The 26,409-nt window shown below is 32.7% G+C and overlaps 3 protein-coding genes across 4 annotated transcripts; 1 reads left to right on the forward strand and 2 right to left on the reverse strand.

Moving 5' to 3' along the window:
* Positions 1–2,521: 2,521 nt before the first annotated feature.
* LOC7485301 (putative RNA-binding protein involved in heterochromatin assembly) lies at positions 2,522–4,201 on the reverse strand. Its single transcript, XM_024608536.2, has 2 exons — positions 3,513–4,201; positions 2,522–3,411 (listed from the first exon to the last, which is right to left on the reverse strand). The coding sequence occupies exons 1-2, from the start codon at positions 3,943–3,945 to the stop codon at positions 2,684–2,686; spliced, it is 1,161 nt and encodes a 386-aa protein (XP_024464304.2). The 5' UTR covers positions 3,946–4,201; the 3' UTR covers positions 2,522–2,683.
* A 2,304-nt stretch (positions 4,202–6,505) lies between these two features.
* On the reverse strand, positions 6,506–10,167 carry LOC7491139 (probable pyridoxal 5'-phosphate synthase subunit PDX2). Its single transcript, XM_002313479.4, has 7 exons — positions 9,986–10,167; positions 9,771–9,898; positions 9,578–9,665; positions 9,386–9,459; positions 8,587–8,778; positions 6,943–7,040; positions 6,506–6,869 (listed from the first exon to the last, which is right to left on the reverse strand). Exons 1-7 carry the CDS (start codon positions 10,038–10,040, stop codon positions 6,740–6,742), a joined length of 765 nt encoding a protein of 254 aa, XP_002313515.1. The 5' UTR covers positions 10,041–10,167; the 3' UTR covers positions 6,506–6,739.
* Positions 10,168–19,295: 9,128 nt separating this feature from the next.
* Positions 19,296–26,152, forward strand: LOC7491137 (serine/threonine-protein kinase GRIK2). Of its 2 annotated transcripts, none has more exons than XM_024608969.2 (12): positions 19,296–19,498; positions 19,663–20,035; positions 20,162–20,236; positions 20,326–20,370; positions 20,656–20,730; positions 22,813–22,900; positions 23,044–23,168; positions 24,211–24,306; positions 25,054–25,120; positions 25,219–25,334; positions 25,438–25,516; positions 25,665–26,152. In XM_024608969.2, coding segments are annotated over exons 1-12 (1,320 nt in total). In that variant the 5' UTR covers positions 19,296–19,496; the 3' UTR covers positions 25,844–26,152. The 2 variants fall into 2 exon arrangements, with proteins under 2 accessions (XP_024464737.1, XP_024464736.1); XM_024608968.2 differs by having other exon boundaries at positions 19,298–19,498; positions 25,659–26,152.
* The last annotated feature ends 257 nt before the right edge of the window (positions 26,153–26,409 follow it).

The raw sequence follows: 26,409 nt of genomic DNA on the forward strand, positions 1-26,409 counted from the left end.
TCTACTCAATCTCAAAAGTACACAATAGCTCGCAGGAACACGTGATTTCACACGCTAAAAAATAGGTTTAAGCATGTATTCATAGAAAAGATGTCATATTTCCAATGGGCAGAGAATTAGTCAAATATGAGTTAAATATTGTTTTTTATTTAAAAATATATTAAAATAATATTTAAAAAAAATTAAAAAAATTTTCTAACATCAAAACAATCTAAAAACACCCAAAATATTAATTTTAAAAAAATAATTAATTTTTTTTTACCGTATTTCCAAACAACTCTAAAGTTTTCAATGCTAGACAAAACCAATCCTAAACCTATAAATTCCATTGTCAAGTTATTTTGCTTGAACTTGGACAATAAAAATGACTTTGTCAATATGTCAGATTGATTATTTATAGTATCAATATTCTTCACAACAAAATTCCTCTCATAGTTAATACTAGATTTGTTGCCCGCCGATTTGCCAACCTTTTCGAATTATACTTTTCAGAAAGTGTTTTTGGGATCCCAAAGGGCCTTCTTCCTTCATTGATGTTTACAGATTTGATGCAGCATTGATCGGAGAACATTATGCTAATATGCAGTCTTCTGCTTACTGCTTTTTTTCCTGGGAAGTCACATGCATGCATGCTAGCTAGCTAGGGCATTTCAAAACAAGTTCCTATGTTGTTAAAGTGAAGTGCCAAGATTAATGTAATTTTTAATACATAAACTGGCCATTTCGCTAATGATCGGTGTTAATCTTGCATTATATTATTGCACAATTTATTCACTGGAAAATAGTAACAGTTAGCTTTATGAGATTCATTAGTGATGCTCTCTCACCAACTCATCACTAAGTTAATAAAGCTTGTAAGATCTCGAATAGAAATCACTACCATGTTTGCACGGATTTATTACGGGTTGGTTTTTTTTTTTAATTTAAAAAAATATTTAGAGTGAAGATTTTTTGATAATAAATTCAATTAAGCAGATCGATCTTGAAACTTGTCAACCTGGATTTTTGTCTAACTCGAATTTCAAATTAAACCGTATGGAAACTGATCCAAAATAAATTATTTAATTTAATGGGTTCAAAGATAACTGGTAAAAATATAACATAGTTTTTAAAAAAAATTTAAAATAACAATTGTTTTTATATTGAGATGATACCAGGTTGGATTGATCTTAGTCACCCTACAACCTGGATTATGGACTTTAATAAGTTAAATAATTTTGTCGTTTTTATAAATTATTTTTATTTAATTTTATAATAACATTATATGCTTTTAATTATGATAACATGTTCTTAAATTATTCATCAAATATATATACTTCTAATAAAAGGAGCAGCATCATTGCAGCACAGGCAAGACATAATTTGACATGTTAGAAAAACATGTCTAAGCATGTATTTATAAGGAAATCTGTCTTAGTCCTAAGGGGTACAGAATTAGTCACGGTCCTAATCTCACAAAATGTCCCATGCTAGCCAAAACAAGTTCTAAGCCTATAAGGTTTTCAATTTCTTATACAATTAGGATTAGAATTTGTGTCATGGTACAACAATACATGTGTTCTAATTTTAGGGATACTATATTTGATTGGCTCTTAGGGAATGACTATTGTTTAGTTTTTATATTATTTTTTTGTCTAAATACCATTATTTAGAAGCTTACTGAACCATAACCAATCCGGTCGAGTCGAGTCAGCTTACTAAGAGGTAAAATTATTCCAACAATAATATAATAATAAATGTAGTTATTTTATTAACGAGGAAAGTAAGGATAAAACCTCTTCAAAAGTGCATAGAAAGAAGTAAATCTAGTATTTGGTATGATATATGAAATATTAATTACCTTAGACTAGGTCTCAATTTTGTTTGTGAAATCAAGGAAGTTAGAAAATAATATATACATATATTCCTTTTATATATCCTTGGTTATGAAAATATCTCAAGTTTTAATCAGTTTCAGCTAGCACAATACGATGGAGTTCCTGCGTCTTAGTACTGAAGGTGTTGTGAAAGCAAGATTCCTATACCAATTGACATGTTTACGCTTACACTCATCAGTGAGAATAGCCAAGGAATTCAACTTTAAACCTCATTTATATATTGTGTGAGCAACATTATACCATGCCATTGTAGATCAATCTTGTCGAGACTTGATCAGAGATCTGTTGAGTTCAAATTAATGGACTATCCCAGACAAAATGCTGCTCACATGGCGTGAACTACTCAGACTTAATTTCCAAGATCTTAGACTGACGACAATGGTAAGTATACGTAGTAATTATCCAGTAAATTAACCCTGTGCATGGCTATCATCAATGGAAGAAGTTAAGAAACTAATGTGGTCCCAGCTAGCTCAAGCTGGCAGTGGAATTGCAGCATTGATTCTTGAGCCTTTGAAGCTAGCAGCCCACCTCTAGATTTCTATTTTTAATATCGCTGCTCTGTGTGCATGGATGCTGGCTAATTTTCAAATACTAGCTGGTCTGCTTCTTCAAGACATTAACTATTTGTAATCAATGGGCGCTTTTCATAACATTATTATTTTTATATAAATATTCAGGAAAAAAGAACCTTGATGATACAAGCGTTTCCTTCGCTGGTATTGGGTTTACAAAGAATTGAAAGATGTGATTTTATTTTCTTAATCAAGTTCATTAATGTTGAGCTGAGAAGGCAACTTAATCAATTAGATCGTGGCCATCCTATTCCCAGCTGATGCGCCCTGAAACCTGCAAAGCCTGCAGAAGGGTGACAAGAGAGATGGAGTTTGGTACTTGTCCTCTCCCCCCATCATTGGCATGGGCACCCCTGTCTTGACAGGACTAACATAGTCTGGTCTGTATGTCTTTCCCAAAACACCTTCCACGAGATCGGTTAAGTTTTTAAACCTAAACTGTGTCTCCAAGTGAGCAAATGCATCGTTGTCCGGCAACTGGTAGTTGTGAACTTTGTTTTCATGTTTCCCGATAGGCCTTACCTTTATATCCATCTCCAGTAGACCAGCGACAGTCACTTTCATGGCGTTGGTGTCATCAGTTCTCTCCACTACAACTTGTCTTTCTTCGCTGTCACTCCTCCATTCAGCTTCTCCATCAGTAGGAATGTTAATTGCTTCCCCGTCCCATCGCACATTGAGTGAATCGACATTGTCATCCCAGTGTGATACCTTGTTTGCAGCAATGATAAGATTGTGTGAATCAAACATGACTGAGAGTGCTTGTACCCAGGTGAAGTCCCGAGTCCTTCCTTGAGGTCTACTTCCAATGAAGTGGGCATTAATTTGGAGGTTATCATCAGAGACAATGGCAAAGTTACCACCCTTTGCTCCATGGAAATAGAACATCACACCATCACCACCAACAAACCGAGGATCATAACAGAGAGAGCCATATCCATTACAATTAGGTTTCCTATCTGCAAGTGGATTCACATTAATTAATGAATTTAGAGATACTACTGTCAAATTATTAAATAGTTGCTTAATTATAACTAATAAATATGTAATATGTACTTACACTTGCAAGTCACCTCACACTTGCTGCTGCAGTCAACAAAGCATGCCTTGTGCTTCTTGTTCTTCTTGGGCTTCTTCTCTGGGCACTGAGCTGGACAGACTACGATCTTGTTTTTACAATGCCCCTTCGCCTTGCATTGAGCTCGTTCCTGTCCACTCCCAAGAGGTGTCAAGTCATCGTGGTCTTCATTGCCGTTGTCATTACCGTTGCCGTTGCCGTTGTTTCCATTTCCATTATCATTGCCGTCGTTGTTATTACCATTGCTGTTGCCGTGGTTCCCATTGCCATTGGTATTTCCATTATTTCCATTTCCATTGTTATTGCCATTGTTTTCGTTCCCATTGCCATTGCTACTGCCTTGAACAACCATGCCTTGTGTAGCAATTAACACAACGAAAACCGCTAACAAAATATATGACTTCATTTTAGCCATAAATCTTAGTTTGTACTATCTTTTGTTGATCCCTAAGTGCTGCAAAACTAATATTGGATTATATGAGATGAAAAAATAGAGTTGCAAAGGCATATATTTATAAGAAGTAAACACCGCCTTAGGTTGGCATAATACTCCATGAATCTTTGCTTCCTTCTGTGAAATAAACATACGTAGCTGGCCAAGTAAAGCAGTTTATTTCTTCAAATTCAATCTTTTGAAACCTTAAAGTTGTGTTTGCTTCAGTTTATCGTGAAGGAGCTCAAACTACTTGTAAACAGGTAATGTTCTGGCCTCTGGGGGTTAATTAGTGTCGTGGACATGTATGATCCATGGCTTGCTTGCTTCAAGAATTGAAAGATGGTTCTTTCTATATATTTATCTTTACATTACTTGGATTTCGAATCATATTTACATTATTTCTATATATATATATATATATATATATTTGGATTTCGAATCATAAACAACTTCGTCAACAGTCATGAATGCCTCTCAGCAATTATCAATATTTCAAGTGTCAGAAATGGTTGCATTTATCAATAGTGATGAAATCAGCAATTCCTATGCAAGTAAGGTATCATTTCAAGAAAGTCAACGAGGCATTTAGCTACATGCATGATCACGCAAAAGCCTCACTTGGATTAAAAATTATGGAAGCAACAATCCAGGCGCCTTCATTTTAGATGGTCGAGCTTGCTTACCCTGCAATCATGGATCCCGGCCCTAAAACCAGCACAGAGCCACAGACCATTTTTATACAACTATCAACAGCTAACTTTTTGGTTACTTGTCGTTAAATTGGATTGGAATATATTCTAACCCGTCTTATTTGAGCCCTCACATACCTTACTAGCTTGGGGAAACCCATATAACAATTTATAGCTTTATTTTGTGACTTTCGATACAATTAACATATACATATACGCAACTTTTATCTTTGCAGATACCTCCAAAGTCCATATCCCAGGAGTATTTCTTCAATATGTGCCCAGCAAGATTATAATACTGCCCTAAGAAAACATTAGTTTTCACCTATACACAAGGGCGGAGGCATGTAAGGGCTCGGGTGGGTTCTAGTTCAGGTCAAGATTTTATCAATATTTTTTGACTAGTTTTATATAAAATAAATTTATAATTCTTAATTGAGGTATCAAAAAATTCTGAAAATTTGCATAGAGCCTTCTAATATAATGTTTTAGCTTGGGTTAAAATTTCAGAGTTTTTGGAGAAATTCAGAAATTTGATAAAAAATCACAATTTGACCAGTTTTACGTTATTGGGTGTAATTTTCAATCCGACCATCAAATTGAGCTGAAATTTTATGAGGGATCTTAAAATATATTGAATAAAATCTGGTTAAAATTTTAGGATGAACAGAGTTTGGTAGTGCTAACAAAAAAAAAACCGTCAAATAAAAGCAAAACGACTCATTAAGGGTAAAATGGTTATTTGCCATTAAAAAATAAAACAAATCAGTTCTTCCTTCATTTTATATGTTGCCGATTGGACAAAAGCAAAATAGGAAAAGAAAGAAAAGAAAAGGCGAGAGAGAAAGAGAGAAAAGTAAGGGTAAAATATAAAAAAAAATGCAAGGAAAAAAAATATAAAAAAAAGTGAGAGAATAACCTTGTAAATTTACAAAGTTCAACTTATACAATACTAATATAAGGAAGAATCAAGTGAAGGAAAGAGGAATTGAGAGAGGAAAAAATTTTAATTACTTTTTTTTTAGTTGACATGAGATTATTATTTTATCCTGGTTAAGGGATTGTTATAATATTGATTCATATTTGATTATAGATTAATTATATTATATTCCACAATTTATTTTTACTTTCACTTTAATTTTATATACTTTCAAATTTATTTTTTAATTTTATATACTTTCAAATTTATTTTTTAATATTGTGAATAGTATATTTGAATTAATACTTGTACAAAAATTAATAATTTATCTTAAAAAAAATTATATATTTATTTAATAAGAAAAAAAAAATTTCTAGCTCCGTCTTTTCCTATACACCTTCGTGTATTTACTGGCATGTAATCTCAAGTTCTTTGTAGGGGCAAGGTAAACTAATTCGACCCCCTTTTTCGATGGCTTCGATCAACAGCATTGTTGAAACATGATCTCCTTTAAATAAACAAATAAAGTCAAGCACGTCCTGCCAGACTGTTAAGTTGCGTTTATACTTCATATATGAATACCAGGAGAAAAAGTACCAGGAGAAAAGGACGGTGGCTCGAGCCAGGCAAAGAAAGTAACAAATTTTTTTTAGTTTAATATGAGTGTCCGGGTCAGTTTATACGCACCTCGACTAATCCCACGGGCCCTAAAATTAACAACCATGTAAGCCTCCAGTGGCCATCGTATAAGCAACCACAGGACTCAAACCTGAAACCACAAAGGGAGCAAACCTCTTGATCTCAGGCTCTTACCACTGGGCACCATCTAGATGGTTAAGAAAGTAACAATCTTGATTTGTACGCAGGGGTGTGACATTGCCTTTCTATAAAACACACGATGAATTTCAAATGTCACATATTTCTACAAAAATAAAACGTAAACTTCCGCTGAACATTTAATATAATAATATGTACATGGGCGGATGCTTGACTGTAAGTTCAAATCCAAGCCTAAGAGATAAACTAACCTCTTAGACGTGTCTAACATGATCCAGGTATAAGATAACAATGGGCAAAGGAGCAATTATTTTCTTGCGCGGCTCAGAAGGAAAAACAAAAGAACTGAAAAGATGCAAAGAAACTTCCAATAATCATCTCACTGAGACTATTGAAATATAGGGAGATCAATCCGTGGTTTTCCATCATAGCTGCTTAGATCCACTCCTCCAGCTGGGACAATGCTTCCAGAGGTTGCTTCTCCAGCCTCGCTTGCCATCTTCAAGAAGTAGCTATGCCTGCAGAAGAAGCACACTCTGAGAATCTTACATAAGACTACAATGACAACTCGTGGCTGAAAAACCAATATACCATCTAGTATCAGCTGTCAGTTCAGGATGAAAAGCAGTCCCTAGCAAATTCCTCTGCTTTATAGCTACAATAACTTTCTCTTCTGGCACGGAATTTTCCTGAATATCAAACATGTATTATGTGTAAGCTTTGAAATAAAACATACAGCAAAATCTGACGAAGAGTAGTAGTGCTCAAGGAAAACTGGACAGTGAAAGCAAATCCAGACGCGTGATTTTCAATAATTTAGAAGGGAGAACATAAGACTTGCTACACTCAAAGATTATTCCTGCAACTGTAGGAATTGGCCCAGCTAAAATAGGACAAAGGGATTCCACATGCTAGATTAGAAACGGCATCTAATCCAAAAGTTCTGTCAATTATTGGCCAAGCAAATGTTGAATCTATATGACTTGGTATTTCTTCAATGCAGACTTTGGTACCTAGCCACACAATTGAACTTCCAACAGTCTAACCTGACATGTAATCCAAGATGGGATGCATTCATGCAGAAATACCCTGGAATTTGGATGGGAGTAACTAGTAGCCTGACTCGCACTGCTTCCAAAGTATCAATACAAAGTCAACCTAAGTGAACCATCTCAAGTACTGATTGTCAAAATGAGCTATGTAGAAATAGGAATGGAGTAACTTTCAATATTAAATTCTCATAAATAGAAAATATACTTTAATTCCTTTTAGAAAGTCAAAATTTCCATCAATCATGTGTGATCTATGCCAAGGCCTGCTAAAAATGCTCATAAATAGGCAATTTATTATTTAAATTTGGCAAATCTAAAATGTTAAAGATGCACATCCAAAACAAGAGCATCATAATATGGTGCAAATAAACATAGAGGCATAGATTGAAGTCCTGAGAGGATCACTACATAAAAAATGCTGAAGAGCAGGTCAACTACATTGCGTTTCTGCCCAAACATACTTCAAGGGGACAATATCAGTAATAGCCTGATGAGATTCATATAATTGGATTATTTTACGAAGCAACTAATTGCAGTCTCATATTTATCCAAAGTCTTTGTTGAAAATCTTAAAGATCATATCATCTTATCAAACATGAAATAGCAGACCCTCTGTTGAATGCTTTTAACAATTATCAGACAGACCTAAGAAAAGCACATGGGAAATTGAAGACAAAAGAATGTATTCATCAGACACCTACAAATGCACGTAGAAAATGTATAGCAATATACTTTATACTGGTGAGTGTGTGGTAAAATTTTGATTTTTACAATTTTATGCATTTTTACATGAATAAAAATTAAATAAGGCAACAGTCAAAGTCAAGTTCGGATAGAAAAAAAACCAGCTGAAATTTGAAATTCCTGATGGCATTAAAAATAAGGCAAGAAAAACTAATTGCATTTTAACCAAAGAAACCCCTTGCAAATACTAATTACAATGGCAGAGGAATTTCACTTTACACGTAAAACATATTGGCAGAAAGCCATATTCTACTCAATCTTGTTTTTTTTTCCTGTTGTCTGTCATTCTAATGGAAATCAGAACCACATGGCTTGTAATAACAAAAAAAAATGCATGCATGCATATTCAGCAAACAGAGAAGAAAACAGCCGATATCACTCCAAGGGACAGGCAGTGTTACACACAAGATCTCCATTCAAGAATGAAACATGTACAAACCTCTTGGATTTGAACAGCAGAACTTGAATACAATACATTGGTAGATGGAACAGGACACTCAGCCAGCACATCAACTCCAGGCCCGACTTCAAGGATGGCAGGAGCACGGATGAAAACTCCACGGAACGTTTCAGGGCCACCTTCCTTACACGCAAGTTCTGGAACTGTAAGCTCCGCTTCAAAACTTTGAATCTGTGGATGTTATTATGTTAAATTTAAAAAAAAATAAAAAGAAGAAGAAGCTAATCTCAAAAGTTTATATAATGTGTCCCTATAGTTAGTTATAATTTCTTTTGCCAGAAAGCAGTAAGTTATATGACGCCTACACCTATAACTGACCTTGTAATTTATGTTTTATTTTGCTTTGATGAAAACGATAAAAACAGTTGAAAAGAGGAGTATTAATTCTACTCTGCTCTACAAATTTGATCGGGTAGCATTAATGCAAGTGCCCATATAGGAGATAACATAATATAAAATGAGGATTGAGGATAGAACCAGAAATAGGAGCAATCTCTGGAAACATATTACAAAGATGAAAAGCAACATTTCTCTAGATTGTGAAGCTTGTCATACCACCTCAGAACTAGAAACCCTTATACTTTGAAAGGCTTTAATCCATTATTATGTGATGAAACTTGAATTAAAATGCATTGTATCTCCATGCCTTTTTCACCAAGTTTTCCTTAGTAAGCCAACTCAAAACTTTTGCCACTCTTGAACTGAGAAGAACAAATATATATATACACACCTACACAGCGGATACCATTAACGGAAGGAAACCCTAAAGCACACATACCTGACTGCCGAAATAATTTCTATGAACAGTGCAATCTAGGCCACCAACCAGTTCTTGTCCTCCAGTTTTCTGACCTGCAAAAAAATAATTACGTCTATCATTTTATATTGACAACAAAACCCTAAAGGCATTAACTTAAAAAGAGAAATCCAAACTGGATATAGGGAAAGGAGGAGAGAAAGAAAAACCCACCAATTGCCTTGTTTGCCAAGAAGATAAGACCTGCACAGGTCCCCCATACAGGCTTTCCCATTTGAACAAACTCACGTAAAGCAGGAAACTGCAATTAAGAAATGAAAAGGACCATCAGACAAAAAACAAATCCCATTTATATAATCAATAAATAAATCAACAAAAAAAAGGAAAAAAAAAAGCGAGTAGAGACCAGGTTGTGAAACTCAGCGAGTTTAGCCATAGTAGTGCTTTCACCACCCGGAATAATAAGAGAGGTGACATTTTGAAGTTGTTCTGGCTTCCTTATCTCCATTCCCTTAACTCCCAATCTGGCAAGCGCTGTCAAAACACACGAACTTGTTTTCGAGTAACTAAACAAACATCAAAAAACAGATACAAAACTAGGTTTATGTAAGAAAAAAGTGCCTGCAATGTGTTCGTTGAAAGAACCCTGTAAAGCAAGAACGCCGACGGCGGCCATCCTTGTGCAAACACGGCGGCTCCCTTTTATTTTCTTAGAGATACAGAGAGAGAGACTTGTAAAATTTGGGAACACTTGTTTTCCTTTTCTATGGCGCTAAAGAGTGGACTGGACCAGCGCCGCCACCTCTTGTTTTTTGCTTTTTCATTTCTTTATTTTATTTTTTCAGTGTTGTAACTATTTCTTTCATGGCCCAATTTTGCAGTTTACGAGCCCACACAATGTTGTAGGCCCAAACTGCCCGTGTCTTTCAGTTTTGCCATTTTTAGGCTCGTCAAAATAAATACCAAACCAACGCAAATATTATACAATACTTTAAATGCTGCAGGGAAATCATTATTCCTCACACCTAAATCACTGTGAATTACAACAGTAATCTACAGTGATTTCCCCTTCTTTCTTTTTTTTAGCTAACTTTTTTTTTATTTCTTTTTTTTTGTTTTTTTTTTCAAATTTTTTTTTTCAACTTTTCTATTTTTTTTCAAAATTATTTTTGTTGATTTTACTTTTTAAATATTGATCTGGTTAAAATTTTTGCTTTGTAATTTTTTTCTTTAAAATACTGTGGATTGCTGCGATGTTTTTCCACATAATTTTTCTATTTTATTTCTTTATTTTTCAAAATTATATTTATCGGTTTTTTTTTAATATTGAGCTGATTGAGAATTGTTTTTTGTAATTTTTTTTTCTTTAAAACATTGTTGGTTGCTACAGTGTTTCTCCGCATGGTTTTTTTATGATTTTCTCTGAAATTATCTTTTTTTATTTTATTTTTTAATATTGAGCTGGTTAAAAATTACAGTTACAATATGTGAGGAAAGCACTGTAACTTTCCTAAAACATTACTGTCGATTGCTACAGTGTTTTTTCCCACATGGTTTTTTTCTGTTTTTGTTATGTTTTTCCCTAAAATGATCTTTGTCAATTTTATTTTTTAAATATTAAGCTGCTTAAGAATTGCAATTACAAGTAAATACAAGTTTTTCCTTACAAAACACTATGGATTGATACAGTTTTTCCTCACATGGTTTTTTTCCAGTTTCTTTTATGTTTTCTTTTTTTGTGATATTTTTTCCCAAAATTATCTTCGTCGATTTTTTTTTTTTAATATTGAGTTGGTTAGAATTTAACTTTGTAATAAAGCTTAATCATGTGGGGAAAGCATTGCCGCTTTGCTCATAAAACATTGTGGATTGCTACAGTGTCTCTCCGCATGGTTTTTTTTTGTTATAATTTTTTTCAAATTATCTTTTTCAATTTTATTTTTTTAATATTGAGTTATTTGTGAATTACAATTACAAGTCATACAAATAAAGCTAAATTATGTGGGGAAGCACTGTAGCTTTCATCACAAAACACTGTGAATTGCTACAGTGTTTCCGACATGATTTTTTTTTCTTTTTTTGGTGTTTGTTTTGTTATTTTTTTTTCTAAAATTGTCTCTGTCGATTTTTTTATTTAATATTGAGCTGATTAAGAATTTAGCTTTGTAATTTTTTTATTTAAAACACTGTGAATTGTTGCAGTGTTTTCCCATGTGATTTTTTTATGATTTTTTCCAAAATTATTTCTGTCGATTTTTTTTTTAATATTGAGTTGATTAAGAATTATAATTACAATAAAGCTAAATCATATGAGGAAAGCGTTGTAGTTTTTCTCACAAAACACTGTGGATTGCTACAATATTTCTCTAAATGGTTTTTTATTTTATTTTATTGGGAAAAGCGCTATAGTTTTCCTCACAAAACATTGTCAATTGCTACAACGTTTTTTCTCATGGGTTTTTTTCCTTCCAAAATTATCTTTGTTGGTTTTTTTTTAATATTAAGTTGGTAAAGAATTTAGCTTTGATATTTTTTTTTCTTTTTATTAACTGAAAAGTTAAATCATGTGGCGAAAGCATTGTATCTTTCCTAACAAAACACTGTAGATTGCTACAAATTATTTTGTTCAGTCTCTAAGTTTTTTATCACCAACACAATTTTTTTTTTATCATGAAATATTTACTTCATCATACCTTTAATTTCTATTACTTATCTAGCGTTGGTTCACAATTATAACACTATCAAGTGCATTTGTTTTATAAGCCCGCGGCAGCGCGGGGACATGTCATCTCGTACTAGTTAATAACTAACATAATTTTGACAATGTTAATAATTCATAAAGATACAATAGTTTTTAGTCCTAATAATTCAATAGATATCACCTCACCATACAAAAATATAAAAAACAATATGAACAACATAAAATTAAAAAAATAAAGGAAAATTACTAAAAAAAAACTCGTTTTTTCTATTTAGAACTATATCACACATGAAATTAAATTTAATTAATAACCTATTATAATTTTGATATCTTAAATAAAATATTAAACCCCGTAATTGAATCCAATTAACTATTTAGAATACATGTAGAAATAAAATGAATTAGCAATTTTAACTATCTTGCTCTTGATTCAGAAATCATTTATTTTTGTTACAAGAACCCTTTTATTTATTTAAAATAACATGGAATATAAACATTTTAAAGAATATGTAAATAGACTTACATCATATTAATTATTTATTAAACAAATGAAATTATATATTTGTTAACAAAAAAATTGATCAAATTAATATTTTCATTGGAATGTTGAGGAAGAATATTATAGGAATATTCTAATAAAAATTCTAATATTTTACTCGAATCAAACTTAAATAAGATAAATATCAAACCAAGAAAAATCATATTACCAAATACCAACATATTTTTGACAATATTAATAATTCATAAAGATACAACAATTCTTAGTTTTAATAATTCAAGAGATATCATGATATAAAATAAATTTGACACAATTATATAAATATTAATCATAACTTGGATAATATATTACCAACCCATTTTTTTCTTGACTCATTCTTGTTAATAATTTAACTCCTGTATTTTAATCAAATGCTATCGTGTGACACACTCATCTTCTGTTATTGGCTAAACTACTAAATGCTATTGTAATCAAGTAGATCATGAAGGTTGACCAGGCTCAATTAAGCTTTATGCTCTACTTTTTTTCAAATTATTTTGAACCTAAAAGTATTAAATTAATGTTTTTTTTTACTCTTTTTTTATAGCTTTGACATGGAGATGTAAATAATAATTGAAAAAATATATATAACACACTAATATTATTTTTACTAATATTGTAAAAACACCTTACATTGTATTATCTATAACACACGTGTGTTTGGCTTGGAGATGTAATGGTTTTTTTCAAAGGTACAACATTTTTTAAGCACAAATTATACCTCTAAAAGCTAAAAAAATACTTTTTACCAAAAAAAAAAATACAAGTTACCTCTCATCCAAACAAACATATTAATTTAATACTTTTAGGTTAATATTGTTTCTACTGGCCTAGATTTCTATGATATACAAATGTCATGACCTAGCTATTACAAAAAGAAAGCTTCCAATTTATATTCAGTATTGTTTTTTAAAAAATCATCTATTTTTTACTTCTTTACAGGATCGCAGAAAGTATATCTAAACCCAAAATCAAGAAGGATTTTTTTTTTAAGTATTAAAAAGGATGTTATCACCACAATACCATGGTTCTTAGGTGGTCTGTGCTACGTCGCGGGTTCATCTTTTATTTATATAAAAAATACATTAAAATTTAATACCCAAGAAAATTAGGTTATGTCGCATACCCAAGAAAATTGGGTCCTATTACAGGACCCATCAACATTAGATCTAAATGCCAAGACGCATTAGCCTTGGGACCTAACGTCAGACTCAGGAGAATGGGTCCTGACGATAGATCCATTAGTCTTGGGTCATGACAAAGAAAAATTGGGTACGGTGTCCGAACCCAAGAAAATTAGGTCGTGTGCTGGACCCATTAATACCCATGGCGAATGGGTCCATTGCAAGACCCAACTCTAATGGGTCCTGCGGCAAGATCCAGTTCTTTTGGGTCCGCAATCCAGACCCATGTCTAATTTGTCCCGCTTCTCGATCCAGGGCTAGTAGGTCTTGCGGCAAGACCCATTCAAATTTATTAATTATTATAGTAACAATATTAACTATAATAACATTATAATACAAATAATAATATTGATCATATTAATAATAATATTTAATTTGTCTGTCCAAGTTCTTATATTTTTTAATATTTTAAAAAAATATTTTTATGGTTTTTATTTCATAGTAATAATAGTTTTTTTAATTTACTAATAATAATAATAATAATTTTTAATTTTACCTTTCAAATGAAATTATCAATAATATTTCTTTTAAATTTATTAATTATTATATTAATAATTTTAATAATTATAAAAATAATAATAATAATAATTGATTTTAACCTTCAAATTACATATATGTTTTTTTGAGTGGGCCAAGTTCAAGGTAGCGGTGGTTCAACACGCATGCCAGAACCACTACTCTTGGACATGGCAGTGGTCAAGTCCAAGGTAATTGGACTTGGCAGGTAGCCTAGTCCAAGGCACCTGCACTTTGAAGCCGGGCAAGTCCAAGGGATACATGGACCTGGTAGCTAAAGAACACATGGACTTGACAGGCAGCCACCTCCACGGGACCACGACTTGGCAGCATCTAAGTCCACGGGTGATGGGACAACTAAACTTGGCAGGTTTCCAAGTCCACGGGACATGTGGACGTGGCAGGCGACCAAGTCCAGCGGAACATGGACTTGGCAGCGGCCACGCCGGCCAGGTCTAAGGTACCTGGACTCGATGGAGTCTGGCTGCAACGCCTGACTCAACAATAATATCTATAATATTAATAATAATATTTAACTTGTGCACTCAAAATTTTATATTTTTTAATCTTTAAAAACAATTATGGTTTTTCTTAGATATGAATAATAGTTTTTTTAAAAAAATCTATTAATGATAATAATAACAATAACAATAATATTTATAATATTAATTATAGTATTAAACTTCCTTGACCAAGTTCTTATAATTTTTAATCTCTTGAAATCAAATGTATGGATTTTTTTCAATCTCAATAATATTTTTTTCAAATTTATTAATGATGATAATAATAATAATAATAATAATAATAATAATAATAATAATAATAATAATAATAATTTTTTATTTTACCTTTCAAATCAATTCTATTTTTTTCATATTGATAATAATTTTTTTCAAAATTATATTTTTATTAATAATATTAATATAATAATAATAATAATAATAATAATAATATTTATAAGATAAATAATAATATTTTTGATATTAACGATATTAATTAGAATAAAAATAACAATATTTCTTATACAAATAATAATATTTTTAATATTTACAATACAATGATATTGGGTTTAGCTGCCTAGTCAGACCCAAGATTGGTGGTCTGGTAGGGCAGGCAGACTCAACCATTTTTGAAGTGTTATTGGGTCTGATGAGTCAGAAGAGACCCAGGCGTATGAGGATGTAGACCACATGCTCCTGGGGCTGTAAAACACATGCACATGGTTTAGGCTAATAGGTTCTGCCTCAGACCCAAGAGAATTGAATCCTGCTGCAAAATCTATTAGCTCTAGGTCCAGTCACCAGGACCCCTTAGCCTTGGGTCATGATGTCAGACCCAATAAAATTAGATCTTGGCGCAGCATCAAAGATACCTGGGTCTGGCGTCCGTACCCATCTCTCTTGGGTCCGGCCCTGTCGATGAATCCATCAGCCTTGGATCCTGCACATATCCAAGAGAGGTGGGTATGGATGCAGGACCCATTGCATTTGGGTCTCGAAGATGGACCCATTACATTTGGGTCTGGACGATGGACATGTTGACTTGACAGACGACCAAATCTAGGGGAACATGGACTTGGCAGTGGCCAAGTCCATGGTACACCTGGACTTAGCAGCGACCTTGTCCACGGTACACGTAGACTTGGCTGCTAGCCAAGTCCACGGGAGTCCTGAACTTGGATGATAACAACAACAATAACAATAGTAATATTAATTCTTAATTTTACCCTACAAATCAAATCTATTTTTTCTTTTTAATATTTAAAATATTTTCTACAAATTTATTAATTATTACATGAATAACAACAATAATAATTGTTATTGTTATTGTATTCTTTTTTTCATTTTTCTTCTTTGCAAACCCAACTGCACGGGTCTTCAACCCCTATGAGGGTCTGCAGACCCAGCCTTATTATGCCCTACCAAACAAATTTGTTATTCTTTGTTGCGGGGTCTGCAGACCCAAGGGAGCGAGTCTGCAGCCTCACCATGCCCCACCAAACAGTGTAATTCACAATGAAATAACTCATAGTCTACAATAATTAACTCTACAATACTAAACGATGCAATTTACAGTGAAAGCACTCACAGTTCACAGTAATTCAGTCTACAGTAAAACACTGATCCATTTTAGTTATTGTTAATATGTTTCTTTTAGTGTTTTTTGAGTGTTTGGAAGTGTAGTAGCGGTTGTTTTTTAAAATATTTTTCGATTAGAAATACATCAAAATAATATATATTTTTATTTTTAAAATTTTATTTTTCACATTAGCACATCGAAACACCAAAAAAATTAATTTTAAGTAAAGAGAAGAATAAAAAAATTAATTTTTTTAAAATATTTTTGAAATAAAACGGGGTCTTAAAACAACATGTATAGAATAAACTAGTAAGTGATCTAATATTCCAATACACTTTAAAAACATATATTTATAGTCATTTTTACACGTGACTTAGAGCAAGGACATGAAGATGAATAGCCTATTTGTAATTGTGGTAGCGGTTGTGGTTCAAAGTGTTTTTCGTTTAAAAATATATTAAAATAATTTTTTTTTTATTTTTTAAAATTATTTTTGAGATTAGTACATTAAAACAATTTGAAACTATAAGAAAAAATAATTTTTAGTAATTTTTTTTAAAATTTAAAAAAACACAATTTTATCTGCATTTCCAAACAGCCTCGAAAGAAGATATGCAAAGGATTCTTGGAAGAAATACGCCCCTACACCATTTGTGTTCTTCTTATAATCAATAACAAAGCCCTTTGATGGTGGGTTTAGAATAGGAGAGGGAAAGAGACGACGAGGGCTAGAATTCGAGAAGGAAAGAGATGGTGGGGAGTTTTGTTAAAAAAATAGGGTTTTTGTTGCTAAGGTTTTTTTAAATGATGTTTTAATGTCAAATCCATATGGAATTATTTTATTATACCAGAAAGTCTCTCGTCTGATTTGTTATTGCACATTTTTTATGAATCAAATTTCATTTCCACACCCTTGAAAAGATTTTAGATGCAAAAATTAATTTAACCTCGTGAATTAATTCCAAATATACATACCAATTTTCCATAAATTATATTTTATATGAATGCTCATTTAAAATAAAAATGAAAATATAAACATATCTCTATGTATTAATAACCCACCAACATTTGCTAATATGATGGTCACTGGAGACTTACATGGTCGTTAACTTCAGAGCTCGTATGATTAGTCGAGATGCGCGCAAGCTGATACGGACACACGTTAATAATAATAATAATAATAATAACCCACCATCATGAAAATCTGTGCTAGAAACACAAATTCAGACAGCACCTGCATGTTAAAAAAAATTAGTGGATGGTTTTGGTTTGAAAGTTAAAAAAAATGAATAAATAAAATGATATATCGATGTTTAAGGGTGTTTATAATTGTCAATTGATATTGAGATTAAAAAAAAATAAAAAAAATGGTGAGTGAAGAAAGAAGAAATAGAAATGACGGTAGGAGGAAGAAAATGTAGAAATTTTAAAAACACGCTTTCATGGTCGTTAATTTCAGGGCCCATGGGATTAGTCGAGGTGCGCGAAAGCTGGTCCGGACACCCATATTAAACTAAAAAAAAAAATAACAAACATGTAATATTTTGATTTTTATGTTATTCGAGTTGGTAGTAAAATGACTCGTTATGTCAATATAAAATAATTAAAAATAATTTATGTTTGCTAGATTTATGTTATAAAAAAAATTAAAAACTAGTAAAATATTGCAAAAAAGACTTAGTTTATTATGAATTACTATAATGAATTGATATTTTTATTCTTTTTAATGCAAGCCGAGTAATGATAAAATGATATTTTCACGGGTTCAATTAGTATTTCTAAAATGAATTACTAATCTATTTTTAAAATAAAAAACAATTGTGTGATTAGCGGGGCTTCATGGTCTTTTATTTTATTTAGTTTTTATTTTAACATGGTTTTTATTTTTTTAATTGTCGTTTTTTTAATATTTTCTTGCTTTTTTATCCCTTAATATTTTTTATTCTAATTTTGATCATCATTATTTTGATTATTATTTTTTTTTATTTTTTTTTCAATTTAGCCCGTAATTATTTTATTTAGTTTTTATACCAAATTTAGTTTTCATTATTTCGATTGTTAGTTTTTTGGTTTTTTTTAATTTTTTGTGATTATGAATTTTGCCTCGTTTGTTTTTGTCTGTCTTCTAGGGATTAATTTTGATTTCATGACTTGGATCACTGGTTTTGAATATTTGTCTAATTTAATTTATTTTTTTTCAATTTATTTTTTATAAATTAATTTTTATTTTATTTTCATCACTCGACATTGAGTAATTAGGTCTTAAGTTTCATTATTTGTTTTGCTTTTTTTTTGTGGGGTTATTTATATCTTATATCCTAAGTAATAATAGTTGAGTTAACCCATGTTAACTCTAGTTTTTTTTTGTTATAACATTTATTTTAAATGTTTTTTTTTCTACTTTTATTATTTGATATTAAATTATTAGTCAAGTTAATTTGGAAGGACTCTAATTTTTTTATTGATTTAACTTTAATTTTTTTTCTATATTTTTTTAAATTTTAATTTTTTTAATCACAATCTCATTTTGTGGTTAGTGAAGTTAATTTTGACGACTTAAATTTTTTTCTTTAACTTTTTTTGGTTTGAAATTATTTTTTTAATTTTATCATAAATTATTATAAAACTTATCTTTATTTTTTATTTTTTTATAATATTATCTCAATCTTATATATTTTAAGTTAATTCATGAACATCATTTTGAAAAAATATTAACCCGGCCCACAGTAAATTACCGCAATTGATATACATGGTATTTCCTCACTAAAATAGGAGATTTTTAATAATAATTGCATAAATAAAACCAGCTTCTCCAAACGTTAATAATAGTAGTGTAGGAGTACCACATACAGCTTCTCCGGACACGCTTCCTCTTGTATTTTTTTTTTTTTTTTTGAAAAAAAAAACCTATTTTTGTCTCCAACAGCCAAAACATTATTTCAGCCAAAACATTTTTCTCTCATGTATAAAGTGTCATATCTCTCTCTCTGACAATCTTCAAATCTCACCAAATAAACCCCTAAAATGGTATCCAAAAGTAGGGTTTCTCCGAAAACTCCATTTTGATATTTGATTGTTTTATGTTGGTGTTGTAGTGGAGTCACAATCAGGACGATGTTTGGTTGGTTATTCAATATTATTTTTAGTTTAAGCTATCTTCGTTTTCATTTGGCTGAATGGCATCCTTTGGAATAATCCCAAATCCGATCATCTCCTCTTCCCTTTTCTGTCTTCTTTTTCCAGCCTTTTGATTCTTTATTTTCCTGGCTCTGAATTTTAGGGTTTTTCTATTGAGAATGATACATAAGAGCTATTCGTTTGCTCGAGCAATGGGTTGTTGTAGCTGTTTTGGCTTCCTTAGGAAGCCCAAGCGAAGACCCGTGCCCATTTCTAGCGGCGGGAGAAATTATCATCACCACAATAATAATAATCATCTCTCCCAGGAATTATTATTAGATAGTGAAATTGATGATGATGGTGGGGAGGATGATGGTTCTTTTAATGGTGACATTACGGGCACTAGTTATTGTGATTATGCCGAGTTGCCGAATCGTGCCAAACGCTCTGAAGAGAATTTAAGACTTAGGGAACTGAATGGATTGGTTTGCAGGAAATCTCCTGTCAAGGAAACCCATCTACTCGTTCGCTCTGAGGTAATCGTTTTTTTCATTTGAATTTGCTTATAATCCATTTGTATCTCCTGGGTATTATTTTTGTGCATACAACTTACATTTCCGAGTAGGGGTTCTTGTTTCATTGCTTGGTTGAATGCTTTCCAGGATGAAGATGGTAATAAGATGATCAATGAATATGTTCGCCAGTATAAGATTGGTGCTGGTAGCTATGGCAAAGTGGTAAGCATAATGTGGGGAGACATTCTTTTTGCTCGTCTTGGTTAAGAAATTGGTCTGTTAGCTTTTTATCAACCTTGTTTCTGCAACAGGTTTTATATCAAAGCAGTATAGATGGAAACCTTTGTGCAATTAAGGTAGTGTTTTCTCTCTGAATCTGAATGCTTCTTTTTGTGGTGGATAAAGTAGGAACAACTATTTATCAAAAGAAGTACCAACAACTTAGAGAGAGTAGTCACATCTTTTTTTATGAAACTTACTTGGATGGATTAGTTTTAATTTTTTTTTTGTAGAGAATTCTCTTTTCTATTCCCTTTTGAAAATTTTTTATAAGTAAGAAAGTGAGATTAACTCTCAGTTAAAGTAGCATACAACTCTTCTTATTTCTTGTAAACATGTGCAATTTTTTTCATCAATTGCAGGCCTTTCATAAGTCTCATTTGTTGAAGCTGCGGGTTGCTCCTTCAGAGACTGCAATGACTGATGTTCTTCGTGAGGTATCTGCTTCTACTTACTCTCTTGCTTTGTGGTCTCGAGTGCTTTCACAATTTGCAATACCAACATCTGAACCTTTGGGAAAATGCTCTAGCTTTATCCTAACAAAATTATTATTTTTAAGCTCATTGGTTAGCGGGGTTGCATCACCTTACTTATCAGACCCATACTGTATTTACAGTGGTGTGGTTATTGTAATGTCTACAATAGCTTGCATAAGGTTCTTTAAAGTGTATATACCTTAAGTATACACATGGGATTTGGGTTTCAGACGTATTGAGATTCTGAAGGAATTAAGATTCAAAAATCTTGCAGGCTTAACAAAATCGCCATTGAAGTTTTGCGATGAATAGTTGTGGAAGTCATGTGCTTGATAAAGCTGTTGACGGAATATCAAAGAAGGTACTGGATGATTAGAAAAGGTCCTTTGTTTTGCTATACGAGTTCAAGAGTGATACTTAAGTTTCATGTACTATTGAGGCAGTTAGCTTATTTATCAGTTGATGTACCTATGAGGAGAGATGGAGCATAGATCTTCTAATTGGAAAATCAGTTTGGTTTTGTGCCTGGGAGATCTGACTATGGAGGTTATCTTTCTTCTCTGGAGTTTAATGGAGAGAAACAGAAAGAAAAGAAACCTCCACATGCTCCTAATTGATTTTAAGAAGGTTTTTGACAGGGTACTAAGAAAAGTCCTTCAATGGGTGCTGAAGAAAAGGGGAGTGATTCTACTTGGTACTAAATGTGAGAAAGTGTAGGTATGAAGAGAATTTCCTGGTGGTGACAAATGAATTTCCTATTACAGTCAACTAGGACCAAGGCGCAGCCTTGAGTCCAAATGTATTTTTGCCCTGTTTGTGAATGAACTGAAAAGTTGTATCAAGATGATATTGAATGGTGTGTGCTATTTGCAAATCATATACTTTTGAAGTATGAAACTAGAACTAGGACCAACAAAAAATTGGAGTTATGGAAGAACACTCTAGAATTCTCTAGTTATAGACTACCAAAACATCAACAGAGTACATACATTGTAATTTCAGCAATTTTGGATATAGAGTTGGTGATGAGTGTAAGAAGAAGATGTGTTATGAACTCATTTTCTTAATTTCTTTCAATATTGTAAATTGTTATTCAGCATTTTTATCTTCAGAAAATTATCTTATTTCATATTAAGCAGTTATTATTGATTACGGGTGTTAATATATTTCCTACTTTTAGGGTTTTTTTGCCTAAATAATCACATTTACACAATGTTTTTTCAAGAAGCCATTTGATGAATGAATTTGATTATTATGATTTTGCATAATTGTTTGTTCTTGTGGATCGCAAAAACACAAAGTTTCATGCGAGTTCAAGGGTTTAGTCCAGTGGATTCTAGTAATTTGTCCCTTTTCTATATGTTTTCCTTGTTCTTTTTTTCTTTGATATAGATCAAATGATGATTGTTCTACCAAGGGGGATTGCTATTGGTCAAGGTGCTGTAGTGTGACTACTTATGGGAGCCATTCATTGAATCAAATGTTATTTGTAATCAGGGTGGTTCTTATCGAAATTGTATCAGAGTGTTGCAATTGACAAAATTCAAAACTTGGATGAAGGAAAGTGATTGGTGGAAGTGAATATCAAAATGTTCATAAAATGAGTATAGTTTGAGATGTTATGATGTATGCGTGGAAGCACAAGGATTGAGTAAGAAATGAGTACATTTATGAGAAGGTGCAGGTGATACCCGATTGAGGAGAGTTATTCTAGATGGTTTGTCTATTCCTATGTTGATCTATGATGCCCTGGTGAGGAAGAGTAATCAAATTGAAGTATTAAGAGGGGGGAGGGTGGTGGACAAAAGATGATGAGTTGAAGTGATGAAAAATGATCTAGCATCACAACAGCTTACAAAAGACTAATGGAACCAGATGTAGCCATTTGAGTGAACATTCCATTTGTATTTTGTAATAACCTGGTGCTCATTATACTTGATTGGCCCTTTGCATGTTTGTAGTATTAATTGATCTGTTTAGCTATTTGCCATGAAGTACTGTTGGATGAAGTAACACAAGTTGTTATTTCTTTTTCCCTTGCAGGTTCAAATCATGAAAATGTTGGACCATCCTAATATTGTCAATCTCATTGAGGTGATTGATGACCCAAATACAGATCACTTCTACATGGGTATTTCGTAACCACATTCTTTTTCCTTATTGTTTCAATTTGAGTGTGCTCAATCTCGTGATTGTGATTTTGTGTTGAATACATATTTATTAAGTAGGATGGACAGCTTCTTAATTGACTGGAAATGTCTTTTCTTTTCTCAGTTCTGGAATATGTGGATGGAAAATGGGTGTGGGAAGGATCCGGTCCTCCTGGTGGAATTGGTGAAGATACTGCTAGAAAGTATTTGCGGGATATTGTATCTGGGCTGATGTATCTTCATGCTCATGTATGTTCTTGATAGCTCAATTTCTTGGATATTGTTTTGTTAGTATGTTCAACTGATTATTCTCTCATCTATTTTATTTTCTTTGTCTATTGCTATAAGAATCATTTTTGTGTTTTGATCTTCCACTTTCAGTATTTCTTATCAAGTTATCCATTACCAAACTGACTTGTGTGCACTCAGACATATTATCATTATTTTTCATGTAGCACTATTAGACTAACAGTAATTGGCCTAGTAGATTTGAAAATAATGGTTTAAAGCTCACTGGTATTTCTGTAACTTCCTTTCCTTGCATGTTTGAATGTTAGAATGACAATGTGGTTGCTGGTACTGCAAGCTTGTTATTTAAACATTTGGTCTCTAAAAATGTTTGCCATTGTCTTACTCATCACAAGAAGAAAAGAAAATTTACTGCCTGCTAGTCTTGATGATTATGACTAATTATTACATTCACATTTGATAGTTGATATTAATCCAGATCGTTTTGAATATCTTTTTGAAACTTCAAACTACTGCTTGTTATCTTCTCTGTATATATAGTCTGACTTGCTCAGTACTAATAGTTAGAAGATGGTGACTTCAATAGGTAATTTTAGCCAAAGCAAATCTTTGACCATTGGTTTTGCTTGTTCTTGTTATTTTAATCGCATTCTAATTGGGATACTAGATCTAGTTTTGATCTCCTTTTGATTTTAGCATTCACAATATTAGTAGTTTTCACTCCACCAGAACTCTGATGTAATTAAATATGAGCTTTCCCCAAAAAAGAAAAGATAACTGACAAACAAGAGGAAAGTCCAAGCAGACAGTATTTATCCTTGCATTGATTTCTTGAACTTTGTTACATGAATGGGATTCTATGGAAGTTATGTGAATTAACATTGTAGTTTTTGTTACATGAATGGGATTCTATGGAATTAATGTGAATTAGCTTTGTATTCTCTTTGATTTTATCAAGATGTTTTATGGATGCTGTGTGTGCATTTCCTTTCAATATACAAATATCTCTTCTATAGTGAACTTTTCTTCTTGTGTTAAACAGAATATAGTGCATGGGGATATCAAACCTGACAATTTGTTGGTTACTCGCTCTGGTACAGTGAAGATAGGAGATTTCAGCGTCAGCCAGGTAGTTGAGGTAATGAAATTGCTTCAACACAGGTTTAGTTCCAGTTAGTTTCTTTTATGGAAGAAGAGCTAGTGACAAAATTCTATGATTTTAAAGTAGACTGTAAGATGTTCCGTCTCTTTTTTTGTTGTGGTGGTAGATATGAGTTATTCCATGGGGGATATGTTTTTTGGTACTGAAAGTTTATAAAGGAAAGGTTTAAATTGTACAATGCTGGCCTTGATGAATGTTGTACTTGCAAATATCATTTCTATCCTGAACAGTCAGAATTTTGCGCTTGCATCTGCTTGTTCGAATCCTCCCTTTTCCTCTTCTACCTTGCTGGGGTACTCCTTGAAGTTCAACTTGTAAAGATGTCGATTATCTTTCAGCAGCTCTGTATAAGCTAAGATCATTTGAGTACTTTATAGAAATCAAGTATGAGATTTTATTTGTATCTAAAATGGAAGAGTTGTTAAATTTACAACTTATCGGGATTTTTTAATATTTAACCTGTAATAGCTACTGGCACACGAATTAGATTACATGCATCGCTATTGTTGACCTTGGCTCTTCACAATCATTTGTGGTCATGCAGAAAGCGTTAGTACTATATGATGTGTGCATATTTTCTGGTCCAGCACCTTAGAATAGTAAAATTATTGCTTGCTATGTGCTGGCAAGAAATGGATATTGTGATATGACACCACTTTACACTCTTTTTCTCCATATTAGAAGTACTTTTGTTTTTTATAACTGCCTTATTTGGTTTGGTAGGATGATAACGATGAACTTCGTAGATCTCCTGGGACTCCTGTTTTCACAGCGCCTGAGTGCTGTCTCGGTAGGTGTTTTGTTAAGCTGAGAAATCTGTAATGCTTAAGCTAACAGGACATGAGATCAGCTTACATCTGTGCCTGGATTTGCCTTCTGATCGAACAGGTCTAACTTACCATGGCAAAGCTGCAGACACGTGGGCAGTGGGAGTGACTTTGTACTGTATGATACTCGGGCAATACCCATTTCTCGGAGAAACACTCCAGGATACATATGACAAGGCAAGCAAACGAACTTAAATTTCCATTTTATCTTCTCGGCTTATTTAAGCCTCGTGCTTTACAAATTTCTAAACAAGTGATTTTGTGTTTTCCTCTTTCCCAGATTGTCAACAACCCCTTGGTGCTCCCTGATGAATTGAACTCGCAGCTGAAGGAATTACTCGAGGGACTTCTTTGCAAAGGTGAGTAAAATCTATTTGTTGTCAACATTTGGCCTTTCCAGCTAGGGCATAGGCTTTGCAAGTTCCCCTACTGGGTAAACACGTTTCCTTTTATATTTATCCCTCGTATATCCTGTTTTGACTTGAAAATTGTCCTGTTAAGACCCAGCTCAGAGGATGACACTGGACGCTGTCGCAAATCATACCTGGGTTATTGGGGATGATGGGCCGATTCCTCAGTTTTTGTGTTGGTGCAAGCGCAGTAGCAGGGAACCATCTGATGGGAACGACAATGGTATTCGCAACCACACCGAATCAAATGGTAGCGAGTTTGGCAAAATTGTATAATGTATAGTAGGAATTCCAGTTTCTCCTTTGATTTTGGTTTATCTTTTGAACTCCCCGTATGTGATTGGCCGGAGTGCCATAATATCTTGTGAGAAAAGGATGTGAGCTGTGGTTGGGATTTTGAAGGGAAAAAAAACAGAAAAATAAGAGAAACAAGAAAGATGTAGGCTTTTGGGACAAGCTGTCAGGATTATGTAGTAATATATCCTAACCTCCGACCCAATAGCGGGAATATGATTCTTGAGTTTAGTGTTTTCAACTGAAAGACATTCGATTTTTCCTTCATGCAGTTTTTGTGAGTTTAGATTATATTTATGTATTTGTGTTCTTCAACTCAAATTATCTCAGTTGTTTGAACTAATCCCTTTTCTTTCTTCCCAGATTGCAACCACTAATCACCATTTAAAACTCCCTTCGTCTCTCGGAATTGCTGTGCAGGGGTTCTTAAATGATGTTTTTACAGATTTAAAAAACTCTACTTTATGCCCTTTGGATTTCTTCTGATCTTGTTCTTTTCCTTTCTAGGTTAATTAGCCCTTCACAACTGAATTATTCAATTATATGTG

Source organism: Populus trichocarpa, chromosome 9 (assembly GCF_000002775.5).
Source record: "Populus trichocarpa isolate Nisqually-1 chromosome 9, P.trichocarpa_v4.1, whole genome shotgun sequence".
NCBI classification, from domain to species: domain Eukaryota; kingdom Viridiplantae; phylum Streptophyta; class Magnoliopsida; order Malpighiales; family Salicaceae; genus Populus; species Populus trichocarpa.